The sequence below is a fragment of the Lepisosteus platostomus genome, chromosome 3 (genome assembly GCF_059453375.1).
Source record: "Lepisosteus platostomus isolate fLepPlt1 chromosome 3, fLepPlt1.hap1, whole genome shotgun sequence".
Classification (NCBI taxonomy): domain Eukaryota; kingdom Metazoa; phylum Chordata; class Actinopteri; order Semionotiformes; family Lepisosteidae; genus Lepisosteus; species Lepisosteus platostomus.
Genome location: NC_142613.1, coordinates 76,340,178 through 76,357,761, shown reverse-complemented (window position 1 = coordinate 76,357,761; position 17,584 = coordinate 76,340,178). Strand labels below are relative to the sequence as shown.

Here is a 17,584-nt window from a genome sequence, read left to right as displayed (position 1 = left end):
ACACGGAGAGTACAGGCTCTGGCTATGGCCGATCCTCCGCACAGTGGATTGTGGGGCACAAATCTCCACAGTGCCTCCTGACACCTTCGTCGGTGTGTGGGGATCCGGAGGCTGGCAGTCCTGAGTGCGGTGTGCTCTCGTCCCACAGCGGCGGCAGATGCGCTTGCGACAGCGCAAGCCATCTCCTCCTCCTCACTCGACTCATCCGTCGCAGTCTTGGCAACCTGGCACGGAGCACTCCTCCTGCTGGAGCTGCCAGCCTCCCCAGACGTGACCTCAGCCCGTGTGGCAAGAGCCAAGGCCTGCTCAAGGGAGCCTTACAGTCGTGGGTGTAGAGGGAGTAGAGTAATGGACTAAGCACCCCTGGGGGACCCCAGTGTCCAGAGTTAGTGTGCAGAAGGTGTGGTTTCCAAGCCTTACAGCCTGAGGTCTGCCTGTCAGAAAGTCTTGAATCCAGTTGCAGAGGGTGGTGTTGAGACCCAGTGCACTGAGTTTCTTGATTAGTTTCTCTGGAATGATAGGGTTAAAAGCTGAGCTGAAGTCGATGAATAGTAGCCTTGGGTATGTTTTCTTTTTATCCAGATGGGATAGGGCAGTGTGTATGGCAAAAGAGAATGCATCATCTGTGGATCTGTGGTGCTGGTAGGCAAATTGGTATGGGTCCAGTGTGTTTGGAATGGTGTCCTTAATGTGCTTCATGACCAGCCTCTTGAAGCACTTCACAATGACAGGTGTTAGTGCCACCAGTTGGTAGTCATTAAGACATGTCAGTGTGGTTTTCTTTGGGATGATGGTGGTTGTCTTGAAGCAGGTGGGGACTACGGCTTGGGCCAGAGACATGTTGAAAATGTCTGTGAATACACCCGCCAGTTGATAAGCGCAGGCTCTGAGGACGCGACTGGGTATGCCGTCGGGTCCTGCAGCCTTGCATGTGTTCACTTTTAGCAGAGATCTCACCTCATCTGCAGACAGTGAGATTTAACATATTGTCATACAAAAATAATATAGCTCACATAGGTAGCTGAGTTAGCATGCGTAAGATGCAAAGAAACAAGTAAAGGATTTATTCCATGCTGAAAAGAGAAGAAAAGAAACAAAGTTTCAGCTCTGTGATTCCGATTCTATATTAATATTCCATATTAAGTTGATTTAAAGAAGTACTACAACAGATTCAATGATGCTGATGTTTTCAATAAGATCTAACGCACCTAAAGTACCACCTATCGATCTTCTTTGGCCAGTGAAGATTCTTAAGGCAGTGTGGTGAAGTCATTTTGATGCCGTAATGAGTTTTGTGGCACAATCTGGGTGGCTGCATCTGTGCATAATGACTTGTAGTGTAAAATAATTTGAGCACTCTAAATTCGATGCAATCAAAAAACAACTTTCATGTTAATGTTTTAAAGGTTCTAAAATATCAAGGATAGAAAAAATAATTTCCCTTTTTAGCATTTTTAAGAGCCATAGTAGAGAGATTCCGATTCATTTTCTAATAGAAATTTATGTGAAATGCAGATTTAGTCAGGTAATTTAAAAATTACACAAGAATGAAGTACTTTACATTCATACCAAAATACATTTACTAGTGAAATTTCAGTCACAAGGGCCACCTATGAGTATATACTGTATTCTATTCTTTCCACAGGAGGAAAAGGAATCTAGATATACAATCTGAAAAAGAAAAATGTCATACTTTCTGCAAGAGGCTGTTTTTCAAACTTTTAAATTTAATTAAATGCTGAATGTTATTTTTCTTCAGAAAGACTTAATTAGCATTTTCAAAGTTTAGTAAACAAGATATATCTGTTCTCCAAGCTCCATTAAGACAGATTTCTCACCAATGAAGAGTCATCAGCTCCCCCTTACAGCAGGAGTAGGAGGGGGCAGAGACCTATTAATGTACACAAGATTAGGAGTAAAAATCAAACTCCTTGAACACTTTGAGATATTCCTAAATACCCTGATTATTTTGTAATCCTTCCTATGCCTTTTTGCTTTGTGTATTGAATACATTTATGGACAAAGTTAACAAAAAGGCAAAACGTTTTCTGTCTACAATCTGTTGTGTGGATTTAACTTTCAACAGATTTTTCCAGTCCAATGGAAATCGCTAATTCAGAAGAACCTCAGGCTGTGCAGTATTGTTTTCCTTCAAGCAATGCATCTTGTCTAAAAGAAATGCGATCTAAAGCAGCTTATGCTGCTTTATACACGGTGCTGGTAATTATGGTTACCCTAACGGTGTGTGGAAACCTTGTTGTGATTATCTCCGTCTCTCATTTCAAGCAGCTCCACACACCAACTAACCTCATTCTGCTCTCTCTGGCTGTGGCAGACTTTCTAATAGGACTGATTGTGTTGCCTTTAAGTATGACAGCTTTAATAGAAACTTGTTGGTACTTTGGAGATATGCTGTGCTCTGTTTATAAGTTTTTTGACTCTGTTCTTGTATCAGTTTCTTCTTGTAATCTGGTTTTAATAGCCATTGACCGCTATTTTGCTGTTTGTGACCCATTACTTTATTCTACTAAGATAACAGTTAATGTCATGCATTTATTAATACTATTTAGCTGGCTGTTATCACCATCTTACATGTTGGCTTTCCTCTACCTAAATGGAAATTTTGATGATGGAGAAAAGCTAAATTCCTGTCTTGGAGAGTGTTCATTTGTAGTTACTGACCTTTGGGGAATAAGTAATCTGATATTTACTGTTATTTTTCCTTGTTTTATAATGATAGCCCTGTATGTTAAAATTGTTTTAGTAGCCAAAAGACATGCAAAAATAATCAATTCATCAGTAGGAAGAGAGCACATGAAAGGAAACTCAAGTGAAATTTCCAAAAGTTCAGAAAGAAAAGCTGCCAAAAAGTTAGGAATTGTAGTGCTTGCCTTTCTTCTTTGTTGGATTCCATGTTACATTTGGATACTCATTGCAGGAAGTGTTAATGTATCTACGACAGCGGCTCTCTTCACTCCTTCTGTAATAGTTTATCTTAACTCCTGTGTCAATCCAATTCTCTATGCCTTACTTTATCCTTGGTTTCAGAAGTCATTGAAACTCATATTCACATTTAAAATATGTTATGTAGCATCTTCTTTTATAAATTTGTTTAAAGACAAGCATTCATTTTTGTGCATGTTGGATAGCTTTATATTATTTCTAATATATTAAGTTGATAATAATTTAGCCAAATCAAAATGGAAATTGGTTTCACTGCTTATATCTGGTGACATGTGATGGACTGGCATCCAATCCAGAGTGTATCTTGGATGCTAGAATTGCCTGCTGCTTACTGGGATAGGCTCCGGTTCCCCTGCAACCCTGTATTACTCTCCAGTGTAATTATCAAATCCACCCGAACAGGTAACTAATTGATGTAGACATGAAACAGTATTTCTGTGACAGTAGAATGTAGGTCTCTTAGATGCCTTGTTTTGTAAATAGCTTTACATTTTTATGTATGTGTGTTATTTAGACTGTATTATTGTTAACACTTTTCTAGTTTGCCTTTGATTTATTGCTCTTTTTAATTATGCTAACTACTTAGGTATATCTTTGAAAAATCGGGTTTTATATGTGGAGGGGTTAATTACATATTTTAATTATTTTTTATCAGACTGGCATGGTGGCACAGTAGTAGTGCTGGGCCCTGGGTTCGGTTAGAGATTAAAGTCTGGGTTCAATTCCTGTAGTGCAATCTGTTTGGAGTTTGCATGTTTTCCTTGGATTTTCTCCAGCTGCTCCAGTTTCCTCCTCAGTCCAAAAACATGCTGGTACAGATGCAGCCATTCAAAACGGGTGGGGTATTTCGCTGTACACCGCAGTGGGCGTGTCACATCAAAATGCAGTTTCACACAGTATCACGCGGTGTATCGCGTCATTTGACGTCATACCAGAAACTATCCGGAATCACCTTGTAAAACCGCCAGGAGGAGCCAATAAAACTTAACCTCTCATGTAGAGCATTTGAGCTTTTAAATTTAAACTGTGTATTACAGCATGTTAATCATCAGTCATAAAAAAGTTGGTATATTTTATGAAAGCAAGATTGCTCAGTTGGGAAAAAGTACACAACCTAGCTTTATCATAATATTTTAATTATGCAGAAATATTTTATACATCAAAGCCTTTACTGGAGATATTACTAATATTATTAATAATGAATGACCTTGGACAAGCTGTAAATTCAAAGTATTACGCTGGTCCACATTATTTGTAACCGTCATTTTAAAATAAAATACTTTATGTTTTCATCGACAAAAAGTAACACCACAGCATTTTGTTGATCTAACTAACAAGGAAGGGACATTAGCTAGCCAATAGAATAAAGGAATAAATTCCTTTTTTTTGTTTATTTCTTTAGCACATTTATTTGAACATTTTCATCGATTGTACAAGCCCTGAAAAACTGTCCAAACCCTAGTTCATATGGCATTTTCTTTTAGCATAAGAGACATAAAAACTCCCTTGCTTTTAACAGAGCGTTTCATAATTTCTAACAACGAAAATTATTTAAACTGTGACACTTATCATTCAACCAGAGCTCAAAATATCACAAGGATCCTCAAGAGCACAACAAAGACTGTTTTAAAAGATACTTGTACCAGATACATGAGAATCCAAACTTTTTTATCTACCCTTTCTTATCTATGCTAAGAAGTAGTCTTTCAAATTTATCACACAGTAAAAAGTCAAATTTCAGGGGCGTCCGCATACCAGGGATTATGGTACTGCTTCAGAAGGGTGTCAGCCAGTCAAATTCCAGGACTGGAATTTTCTGTTTTATAATCGAGAATATGTAAGCACGTATCTAAATAAATTAATAATGATATTAATTTAAGGATCTAAATATCTAAATATATGTATCTATATAGCTGGTAGTATTACTGTATTTCACTTTCTTTGTAAACACATTTTGTTAACACCTGAATCACAGGTGGATTCTGTTTTTTATGTTATGTTATGGTCTGTAGCTCAAATCCTGCTTCACTAAAAATTAGACACGAGAAGAGTATTATTGGACAATGTTGTGAGGCTCTGGTGGAATTTCTCTGTAAACTGAAGAGTTATAGAGCAGACAGGTTGTGTATTGACACTTGTAAAAAAAAACATTCCAATGTTAATATGACACGGAAGATAATGTGGTGTATTGGTCGTTAGTGAAAAGATTTAATCATTTAATCTCTTTACTGTGCACATTTTAATCTGCTTAGTATTGAATATTTAGATGGAATTTTACCACTAAAGGGAAATTTTAGTAGCTAAGCATAAAACACAGAGGAGCATAACAAAGGTCATAAAGGTCATAAACGATATTAATTTAGGAACATTAACATATTATGTAAACTGTATGTTGCTGATATTGGTGTTTTAAAGAAAAAATACAAACCAATACTCAATTTCTCCCTTAACATTTTAAGCACCAAAGTCTTACATGAGGTTGACCTTCCAACCATATTACTGCAATATCTGTATTGCTGTTTCAGCGCATGTCACATGACTTGCTTCGTTGGCATCACGACTTAAGCGACCGATTTATAGTACTGTATAAGTGTGAAGTCGGGTGTTCAAATCCAGCAATCGCTATGAGTTTTCTTTTAACAGAAACACTTCTTTGAAAAACTAAAATAGCAAATATTATGGACACTACAGTATATTGACATTTTTTATATTTTAAAATAACATGTTCGTACTGTATGTACAGTACACAGCGGTACTGCAGGTTGAACTGTAAGGCGCAAATCCACCTGAGCCCAAAAGCCCAAAAGCCCAACATATTAATGTGCATTCGCCTGGCGCCGCGCGGTTTTCATCACTCTCTGCGGGAGTGCTGGCTGTGACTAATTAAACCGGTTTCACAGGTATTTTCAAATTAGAAGGGGGCAAGTCTTCCAGCGAAAGACACCTCCCCCCCCCCTCCAAAACCAAAACCCCTTACTCCTTAACTTGCTTACAGTAGTAGTACTTAAGTACAGTACAGTAAGTACTTACATTACTTACTTACGGTAGAACTTCTCACGTTAAGAAAGCTAGGTGTTAGCATAAACTATTAGTAATCAATAATATTAAATTTAGCACTGTAATAAATTGTGCTAATAATAAATTCTATTCTACTCTGAGAATGTAGGGGGGAGGAAGAAAGCCTGTGGTCTTTTCACTGATAAACTTGTGTCAAGTTGTCAAAAAAAAACAGCTGTCAATTGTGTGTCCATAATATTGCTATTTTGATATTGCTAATTGCTATTGGCTTCTCAAAAGCACTTTACAGGATAACAACTGATGAAACAACAGTGGCTGGGGCTTGAAAATACCTCTGAAACTGGTTTGTTTACAATGTATTGTAGACACAGAGACTCAGTAGCAATAGCAATTAGCAAAACAGTAGCAAAATATCAATATTATGGACACATTGACTTTAAAAAAAACAAACTTTTTTTGACAGCTGGTTCAGCACCCCACCGCGCCAGCGCACCAGCATTATATTCTCATGTACGGATAGAATATGTTCATTGTCTTCCAATGAAAGCTGGGTTCCTTTCACGAAGTCAGGAGACATTAGAAGCTTGCTACATCCGGATTGTTACACCAACGCATTAGCAAGTTAAAGCTATTCCATTGAGGAGCCGGGCGTGATAATTGTTTTTGTTCCTTGATTTTCTGATCTGCATGGCCATTTGGCTGCAGCGAATGTGAATTCTGTCTGGCATTGCCAGATTGTGAAAAAATAAAAGTATTTTAATCAAGATGGGGGGTAAGGGAGTCGTCTCTATGACATTCTCCCTTATAAAATTAACGTGAAACAAAACAAAAACTAAATAAGATACAATCTACAGACATTCACAACATAAACATATCTTAAAACATTTACATACATTGTTAAATTATTACTTTAAATATATACTTTAAGTTACTGAAACAGCCAGTTAATAAAATTGTTGCAATTTTGTTCTTGTTTGGAGGTGGGGATATTCTGACAACAATTGATTTTAAGACAATCTGTCAAAGAGCAATGAAATACAATAATTACACTGGGTGAACGTTCCGAGGTCAAATTCTTCCACGACAGGGGTACCTTTAAAGCGGAGACGACAGCACCGAAAAATCTTGGCGCGCCCTCTCTTTAAAGCCCTGCCCAAATACGAAGACAGTACGTACAGTTATAATTCAAACTGAATTAAAAACTACTCCTATTTGGCATTTTAGTTATGGAGGCGGAAAGACGCCCCCCCATCTCTGGGTGCCTGAGTTGTCGCCATATTTAACCATTCCGTGTCCGAGTCGCAGTAGGTAGAGACACGTTCGAAAAAAAGTTAATCCCAGCTACAATACATTATTTTTAATATTTTTGTGGTAAGAGGGAGCAAAACATCAGTATTTACTGCTAGTAATTAGTGTACGATCTATAGTTGAAATCTGAGCCTAAATATAAAGTTAAAATCTCGACAGACAAAGCAACGCAGGAAATGCACACACAGAAATATACAGAAAATAAATCCGTTCTGACATCTCAAATCAGTTTCGATCAAGGTCTCGAAAACGAACAAGAAAAAGAGAATTTTCAGAGAGCAATTACGCTGTGTTTATGTAGAATAAGTGATTAGGTATATGAGCAATCTAATAACTTATTCGTTTAAAACGCTATATAAAATAAAGTTTATTATTAATTTGCCGAAGAGTGGTGAACATTATTAGGCAGAAGACAAAGATAATGATTTACGTTAAAAGACATTTAATTAAACACGGGTTTGCGGGTTTGGATGACAAATAAAATACATAAAACAGGTTTCGATAGTTAATAACCACTTTTTATTCGCGAAACACGGGTGATTTATCTTCCTCCTGATCAGTTTCGAAATCTGTGTATGCTGTAAGGTTTTTAATTCTTAATTAAACTTTTAAAATACGCGTTTCGAATAGAAACAACATATTTTCTTGTTTTCCTGGTGTGTAGAGCAGATCAGCATGTCTTTTTTCCCCAATCAGAGGGGTGTCAGATGGTGTCAGTCAATAACCATTCCAAAGCCCTACCGTAATCTCTGGTATAGGGAGACCCCAGAATTCTGTCCCATAGTTTAGATAGATGATAGATACTTTTATTGATTCCGTGAGGGAAATAAAGTAAATCATTTTCATTTCAGGAAATGATGAAATGCTCGGTTAAAAGCAAGAGAGATTGTCTGTTATAGTGGACATAAAAACAAGAGTTTGCTGTGGCGTTATTGGAACCCAAATTTAATAAAAAATCACTGGCATTATATCCTAGAAGACACAGACTGGCGCCAGACAGGGAGAATGCCCACAGCGTAAAAGAAAATGCCTGATGAACTAGGGATTGGACAGTTTCTAAGTGCTTGTACAATCGATGGAAATGTTCAAATAAATGTGCAAAAGAAATAAACAAAAAAATCATTTATTTCTTTATCATATTGGCTAGCTAATGTCCTCTCTTTGCTAGTTAGTGGCTGTGTTTCTGCTTTGGGTAGCAACGGGTGACTTTATTCTCAGGCGGAAGATGTTAACAGCTTAATTTTCATGTTAAATAATTTTTTTTAATTAAAATTCATTCTATACAGCAGTCACATATTTGCGTACCGTTTCATAAAACTTTCATGCTTAAAATGTTTAGGGAAAAATGGAAGACTGGTGTGTATTTTGTCTTTAAACTACCAAGACCAGCCATACACAGTACAGTTTACATACAGTAATATTTTTATGTTCCTAAATTAATATCATTTATGACCTTCAGATGCGTTATGCTCCTCTTCTCTTTATGCTCAGCTACTAAAATTTCCCTTTAGTGGTAAAATTTCATATAAATATTCAAATCCTAAGCAGATTAAAATGTGCACAGTAAAGTGATTAAATGATTAAATCTTTTCACTACCGACCAATGCACCATGAGTGCCCCTGTCGGCCATTTTGGCCAGCCAATCACTTACCGCGGTGCAATGCGGTGGCTTGCGGGTAGTTGCGTGTGGTCAGGTTTTGAATGTCTGCATCTGTAGGTTAATTCCTCTCTAAATGTGGTCCTGGTGTGTGTTTGTGACTGTGTGGGCTCCGAGATGGACTGGCATTCTGTCAAGGATATATGCTACTTTCTGGGATAAGCTCTGGGCCACCATGACCCTGAACATAATTTAATTACTACTTTTCAGTTTTTTGGGTGCAAGGTCCTGACTAATAGAAGCCAGGCCATGCAGTTCATAGTGCGAACCCAAGATCACAAATCAGGATGGAGAAACATGGAACAGGCACACACGCACAACATGTACATAAACCCGTTTTTCCTCTGAAGTCCCAGAAGTTAATGTCCCTAATATCTCCCCACTATCCCAGACGAGTTCCCATCTATCCCATCATGCACTCACCAAGTTCCCCTTCACTGCCTGATGAGGGCACTATAACACCAAAACTCTCCAGTGTAATTATAAAACCCACCCAAACAGGTAACTAATACAAAGTGGACATGAAATAGTATTTATAAAGCATGAATCAGAATTTGGTGAAACTTCATAAACAAATAACCTTATAACCAGGTTATAAAGTTACTCCAGCCAGGCTCTGAATAGAATAGGCTCTGGATAGAAGCAATCCATTGCTTTTCCAAATTTATATAAATGATCTAGAGTCTGCTATAGCTGGTAAACATCAAATTAGCAGATGATAAAAATAGGAGTATTATATCATCACAAACTGTAGAAGCAGGGCATAATATGAGTAAAGATTTAGATTTCAGAATTCAAGATAAGGCAAACATCTGGCAAATGAAGTTGACTATGACTTTATGCATTTTAAACGTAAAATATACTGCACATCAAAAGACATCACTCAACTGTTGGACATAGGAAACCAATGTACTTCATATATTATTATTTTTTTCTGTCAAAATAAACTTTATTTCAAAGAAAACACTTCACAATCAGTACACATCCTAACAAATTTTCAAACTATCATCAAATAAAAAAAACTTTCCAAATGAGAAGATTGTCTATTATCAATCAGTGCCAGTGGATGATGGGGCTGTATGTGCAATGAAAGAGTCTCTACAAGCCCCACCACTTGCTTTTGTCCATGTCATTTTCCTGTCCCGGCTCTGAAACTTAGAAGCAGGAGCTCTGGGATCAGGGATTTTCACTTTAGTATCTGTACAGGGCCCAAAGTCCCTTGCTGTGGAGAATCCCCATGTGACAATGTCGTGCTTCATCCTCCCTCTGAGGTCCACAAGGGTCCCTCGCTCCCCACTCTGTGTTGTGCCAGATGAGATTGTTCCTCGCGTTCCACAGTCCTGCAAGTACTGTGTCCCTTTGTCTGATCTGGTAGGTGCTAGCCCCAGTAGGATGCCCTGATAGCTTGGCACTATTCTCACTCCCAGGAGTTGCATGGTGTTGTCCATTTTGCCCCACACCACTGTGGCGAAGGGGCAGCTCCAGAACAAGTGCTCCTGGGTCTCCTCAGTGAAGCATGTATCCCAGGTGCAATGCGGATTCTTGGTGATCAAGTTTCTGTAAAGGACCACTCTGATCGCCAGCCTCTTGTGTACAACCGTCCAATAAAGGTCATTTAGTTTGTTGTCTAGTGCTTTTGGCCTTTCCCAGGCTTCTCTGGGAACCTGTAGCCTTTCTCCGGTGACCGGTTACACCCTCACCAAATTGTACAGGGCTCTGCGGTTGGTGCACAGCTCTGGCTGTCTCGTGGCCATAGCTCTGTCTCCACTAGACAGTGTGGGTGTAGGTCTCATGTCTCTTTTCAGCTTTTGGTCCGGTGTTTGTCCACTGGGCCAGGTGCCTAATCAGGATGGAGAACCACAGCCTGAAAAAAGTACTGGTACTTGTGGCTGATGGGCTCCAGCAGTGCCTGACAGAGGTTACAGAATAGGATGTAGTTGAGTTTCAGGGGGAAAGGCAGCAGGTCATCCCCTCTTCCACGATCGGCTGGCACATCCGATTCCTCATGATGTACTTGTACCTTCCACCCCATACAAACTTGAAGACCATCCCTTGCTCTCGTTTGAGTCTGGCCGGCAACAGGTACACCAGGTAGCTAGGTAAACCAAAGCCGGCAGGATGTCTGCTTTCAACACCATCACTTTCCCCATGAGGGACAGCGACCGTGTCTTCCACAGACCCAGCTTCACATTCACCCTGGTGATTCTCTCAGTCCAGTTGATGGTCTCAGTGTCCTGGCTCTGGAACAAAACCCCCAATATTTTGAGGGGCTCTGTATCTCACCACCTCTGTTAATGGCTCTGTGAAAAGAACATAGAGAAGATGTGACAGAGAATACCCTTGTCGTACTCCAGACTTCTGGGGAATCAAATCCCCCAGGAGTATATTTATGTTGACTCTACTGCCCATTTCAGAGTACGGTATCTTTATCCAGCAGCTGAAACTCTCTCCGAAAATGAGGAGTTAGCTGTGGTTTACTCTGTCGAAGACTTTCTCCTGGTCAAGGCTTACCATCATCATGGGCACGTTCTGGTGATAATGTGGGGCGAGGCGGTCCTCAGTCTGCTGGCCAGTACCTTGGACAGGATCTTGACGGTCACACAGAGCATCATTATCGACCTCCAGTTCTTGACGTCTGTGGTGTCAGATGACAGAAGATGAGATGGTGAGTCAGGTATAGTTTCCTTGCACAGACTGGTACTTTAATTAGATCCCCAGCACTAACTTGCAGTGACTCCTGCTTTATCAAAAAGATCCAATGTGTATTCCATCTGCACACAGACCAGTGACAACAGTCCATGGATGCTGAATTTGCCAGCTCTGAGGGACCTGCAGGACGTCACCAATGCCAGGCAACATAGGGACTTGTGACTTAGGCATCCAGTGTGATTTATGGGAATTGGAGTCCCTAAGACAGTGCAGCGCCTGTGAGATTACTGAAGACGTCTTAGATACTAAACTGAAAAGAACACTTATATTATTAAAATTCATCTGTCAAGCTGGCCTAGCAGTCATTTGTTGAAAATTAGTTTTATGTTCCATTACTAATCAAAGTGGCATCATAAAGAAAATAAACATGGTTGCAGTATTGCTGGCTTTACAGCATAAAGAGCTTTTGGTTTGTGCTTCCTCAGGCATTAGGGATAATGAAAGCATATATTAATGGGGATACTCCCATTATCCCCCACTGTGAGGAGGAACAATGCAACCTCTAAGGCACAAAACACATCCATCCAACGATTTGGTGAAGTCAAATAATGATAAAAATTATAACTATAGAAACTACTAAGAAGAACAAAGGGCTGCAAAACACATATACATTTTACAAAAATAATATAGTAGCTTCAAAAATTAATATTTAAAATAAAATACACATAAAATCTACAATCGTGGTTCCTGTGTAAGGATATCTTTAAATACCCTTATGCTTTCCAAGCATCCTAGAGATTTTTGGTCTGAAGGGTCATTCATGTTGTTGTTTAATTTGTTATTAATATTATTGTAATATTTAACATACTGTGATATATAGAATTAACAAAATGTCAGTATGGTGTATTTATTATTTATTATATTTTATTATTATAGAAAGAGTCTTAACTATTCCATTATGCCCAAGGAACAATGTGTCAAAAGTACAACTTTGAACACACCCAGACCTCTGAATCACCAATGCGTCATTCTTATTTGTATTTCATTTTGAACAACAACAACAATAATGACAGCAAGAGTTCAAGAGAAATGTTGTTCAAATGAGCACATTAAAATGTTTCCAAAATAAGCACAGCAAGTGACTGGGTTAAAGAATTTCATGCAGAAAATGTTAAAGAGCTGAATCCAGGCATGGAAAAGGCTGGTTCTGGCAGGAAAATGAGTCACGGGGAAGTGTCAGGCAGAACAAGGTCAGAGCTAATTCAGGAATCAGACGTTTGGGCTTAGAAGTCACAAACAGGGTTTCTTTTAAATTTCCTTTGAAGAGATTTGATGACAGAAAAGAGCGTATCACTCCCTGGGATCTCAAATGACAGAGTGTCTTCCCCGTGGCAGGTGTTTTATAGACGGTCAGGCTTAATTAGATGAGGAGCCATCTTGATAGAATGAGGGGCGAATCGGAACACGACCCGTGGGTGTAACAATTTGAGCACCATCAGGAACGTGTTCATGTGTGGAAGAACTGCGGTCCCCCGTAGCGGGGGATGTGAGCTGCTGCCTACCTGAGAATGACAAATATTAATTATTTTACTTTGTTACTTACATAAAAGTAGTTTAATGGATTGTATAGTGAAATTAAATATTTATTACAAAGGAAAATCCAGAGTTCATTCTCAGCAAAGATGCTTCATTGGAACATACTGTGCCTTGGTAAATAAACCCTTTTACTTTTTCAAGAATGTCTTAAGCCTTCGTGGTTGTTGGAGAAGGCTAGCTAAAGTAAAGTTTTCTTTCATGGTACCAGTGTCCACATACTCTACCAAATAGAAACAAGCAACTGACTGCACTGTGACACACTGGTAGTGTGACTGAGAAGTGTCCTTTAAATTACAGATACAATTTCTGATCCTTGGAAGGGCAAACACTTCTAGCTTCAAAGCAGAGAGAATGTTTGCTGAGGTCTGGGGGAATCTCTACAGCAAAAACAGTTTTAAAGTTTACCTTGGTATAACTAGCTAAGGTGTGGGTTATTGTCAAGGAGCAGTACAGAAACACACAATATAAGATCACATTTAGAGCACAGAGAAACAACAAGAAGATGACAGGAATAGAGAGACGAGAGAGCAGAGGAGGTAAGAGGAGTGGGAACTTGAAGCTTGCACCAGGCAAGACCCCTACTTCATGATCATCCAAACAAAACCTAACTTGGAGCTACTGTTAGTATTTGAAACCTGTTAGAGAGAGCATTCTATCCTGTATTTTTCAGGAACTTGGGCTTCCAGGGTAAAAGATACCTAGGTTAGAAACATCCTTTCTACTTGTGGGTGCATTTCTAGAGTAGGGAGATAAACTCCCATTTATTTTTGTGGTGTCCGGGGTGCAAAGAGAGAGCAGGCTGTATTGCATTTAGTTAGAAGGGTGCTTATCTCTCATGTGGCCTCTGTAGGCATTAGAAGTTATGTTAAAAAATAATGCTTAGTAGCAGTCTGGGTGAGTAGAATGTTATGCTTCTCAAACACCTTGTTTGTAAATACTGTATGTAGAATAACGTGTGTATTGTATGTTTTGTTGTGTATAGTGTAGTTTGGGTCAAGTCAAGTGTAATAAATATTTGTTTTAGCAAGTATGCATTAATTATTATTCCTCTCACCAAAGCTGTGCCAGAGGACAAAGAATTCACATGCTGCTCGAGTATGTTCTGGAGAAATCACTTACAAGTTGGAGAATTATGAATAATTATTTTACTCACTGACTAAACCACTCGGTTAATTTCTGCTTTTCACCATTTTCATAACCCCCCATTTGTAACAGTAGTTTCTTTTGTGAGCTGTTTCAGAATATTCAAAGTCATGTTGGCAATTCAAAAATGACATGCAGGCGCCCCAGGTTAAGAACTCATTCCTTTATCGGTTTTCAGAGGTTTTACTGGAAGTGCTGTGTAGGAGAGCTGGCATCAGTTGGCCCAGAGATGCATTCCTCCCTGAATTACTTACCACCTCAAAGGATCCACTAGTTTACAAATGTCACTGTTGTGTGGCAGGTAGATGCTACTCCAACTGATTTCAATTGTTCTACATTTCTTAGACATTGTCCATCTGTATCAGATAATGAAAGAGACTAAGCTTAAATTAGCAATTTGTGTTGCTAATTTAAAAGCATAATTTAAAACAACATAGAAACAGCATTTTGTGATATATGAAATACCATGCTCCTTTAACTGTAAATGGAATGAGCGATAACAATGTGCACTGCTAAAGTCATTGAATCGTATGGTCTTCAAAAAAGTAAAATATTTGATTAATTTTCTGAGGTGCAGTGATTCTCTAGGCTCCTCACAAAACTCACAAAAATTAACATGTCCTACAAACCAATGAAAAATGATCAAGATGTTCTTGAGAGAGCAGGGGAGCATTAACTCCCAGATATAAAATAATGAGCAATAACAAATATATTCCCTTTAATATATTCAAATTTGATGCTCCTCAAGATTTTTGCATTGAATAATTCAAATAATAAAAATAACCCTTTATCTTCTGATGAAGGAAGGATAGATGCCATTTTTTAAACACAAATCTTTTAATCATTTTTATGCATTAATGAGGAAAGGTATTGTAGTTACATCATATTGTTGTTATATTATGATGTATTTTTTTTATTTTGAACATCCTAAGAAGCCTAATTGCACATTCATTTAAACTGTCATTACTAAGTGACATTTCATATCCACTGCTAATTAATATTTTCTTCTGAAATATTGTATTGTACTGGTTTCTTAAGTTGTGGTTAATGTAAAACTTACATAAACTGCTGATGACATAAAATATATCATCAGCAGACTTAAAATCAATGTAATGACTAATAACAATGTGCACTGCTACAGTCATTAAATCATATGCTTTTCAAAAAAGTCAAATATCATTTTCAGAAAATATTTGACTGTTGTTTTCAAATTCAAATCATTTTCTGAGGTGCAGTGATTCTCTAGGCTCCTCACAAAACTCCAGTGCATCAACATGTCCTACAAACCAATGAAAAATGATCAAGATGTACTAAGAGCGGGGGGGGCATTAACCCCCAGATATAAAATAATGAGCAATAACAAACATCTCATTCTGTTTCACATCAAGTCAAACATATAGAAATGATATGATACTTATTACTTTAGTTATATTACTTTATTTTATGCAGTGCACACATCTGCTTATGGAAAATCATTTATTTCATTTCACCACATTTGAATTGTAGAAATCTCTTCCTTAATTTGCATGTGTACTTAATTTTCAGCAATGGAAAACCCTGATTCAGAAGAACCTCAGTCTGCATATTATTGTTTTCCATCTAACAACGCATCTTGTCATAAAGAAATTCGATCTACAGCAGCCTATGCTGCTCTGTACACAGTGATGGCTGTGGCTGTTGGACTAACAGTGTGTGGGAACCTGTTGGTGATCATCTCCATCTCTCACTTCAAGCAGCTCCACACACCAACAAACCTGATTCTGCTGTCCCTGGCTGTGGCTGACTTTCTAGTAGGAGCGTTTATGTTACCTTTAACTGTGACAGCACTGATAGAAAGCTGTTGGTACTTTGGGGACTTGCTATGTTTTGTTTACTTGTTATTTGCCTCTATTCTTATTTCAGTTTCTCTCAGTAATCTGGTTTTAATAGCCATTGACCGTTATTTTGCTGTATGTGAACCTTTGCTTTACTCTACTAAAATAACAGTAAATTTGATTCAAATATTGATTCTACTCACCTGGTTCTTATCACCATCTTATACATTGGCTTTGGGTTATTTTAATGGAAATTTTGATAATGCTGATGCATTAAATGCTTGTCTTGGAGAGTGTTTAGTTATAGTAAGTGAATCTTGGGGAATCATTGATATAATAATTAATTTTGTTTTTCCTTGCTCTACTATAATTACACTGTACATAAAAATATTTACAGTTGCAAGAAGGCATGCAAGATTTATCAATGTTTTTACAGAGAAAAATGTAGAAAAATATAAAATGTCAAAACAATCAGAAAGGAAAGCTGCAAAAACATTAGGAATTGTAGTTTTTTCCTTTCTTTTTTGCTGGGTGCCATATTACATTTGGACACTCGTTGAAGGAAATGTTAACATATCCATAACAGCATTTCAGTTTTCACCTATTGTAATAGTTTATCTTAACTCTTGTATCAATCCAATTATTTATGCCTTGTTTTATCCTTGGTTTCAAAAGTCTGTCAAGCTCATTTTAACACTCAAAGTATGTTACACAGATTCTTCTTTCATAAATCTCTTTCCGAACAATATTTAACCATTTCATTTACATAATCTAACACAATAGAAATATATTTAAACTTTTTTTTATCAGTTTTTCAATATATTTTGATGACCAGATAAAAAATCAGTAAACTTTTCTGAAATGATCAAATCACAGCATAATATAGGGTGTCAAAGTATCACATCTGAACTTTTTGTAAAGTTTAATTTTGAATATGTAAAGTACAAATTTCAGAGTGAATGTAACATAAATGTGTGTATGGAATTTTCTTGCATTATTTAAAAAAATGTCCTATTATAAATCTAATTCTGTACAAAACTGTATTAGATGTAAAAAAAGATCTTGTGATTGATTTCAGATTATTTCAGTATATGTATATTGTCAGGTTTTACTCCTAATCTGGTAATTGAATTTTTAACATATTGATAAAATGAGGCTGTCTATTGCAGTTATTGCAGTCTAAATAAATGCTTAATACTTTCAATTTCAAAACTTTTCTGTGTTATCTATTACTTTGGAATATAAATATATCTAATTTCTGATGACAATTTATTTTTCTGATATATTCTTAGTTTATATACTGTATATAGTAAAAATATTAAAATAAAAATATATGAGAAGCCTCTCGTTTTGGGGGGAAATATTTAATGGCATACAAACACAGTAATATTGTAAAGGGTAAATATTTAAGGAAAAGTCACCAACTATGTTCCC

General features: G+C 37.5%; 2 protein-coding genes across 2 annotated transcripts; both read left to right on the top strand.

The window, feature by feature from the left end:
• The first annotated feature begins 2,100 nt into the window (after positions 1-2,100).
• LOC148675538 (trace amine-associated receptor 13c-like) lies at positions 2,101-3,174 on the top strand. The gene has a single exon (XM_088623501.1). It carries the CDS (start codon positions 2,101-2,103, stop codon positions 3,172-3,174), a length of 1,074 nt encoding a protein of 357 aa, XP_088479627.1.
• Positions 3,175-15,871: 12,697 nt separating this feature from the next.
• Positions 15,872-16,903, top strand: LOC148675537 (trace amine-associated receptor 13c-like). Its single transcript, XM_088623500.1, has one exon. It carries the CDS (start codon positions 15,884-15,886, stop codon positions 16,901-16,903), a length of 1,020 nt encoding a protein of 339 aa, XP_088479626.1. The 5' UTR covers positions 15,872-15,883.
• Positions 16,904-17,584: the final 681 nt, after the last annotated feature.

Bases quoted from the DNA above. Each gene is read 5' to 3' on its own strand.
- LOC148675538 (XM_088623501.1), top strand. From the start codon at position 2,101: ATGGAAATCGCTAATTCAGAAGAACCTCAGGCTGTGCAGTATTGTTTT.
- LOC148675537 (XM_088623500.1), top strand. From the start codon at position 15,884: ATGGAAAACCCTGATTCAGAAGAACCTCAGTCTGCATATTATTGTTTT.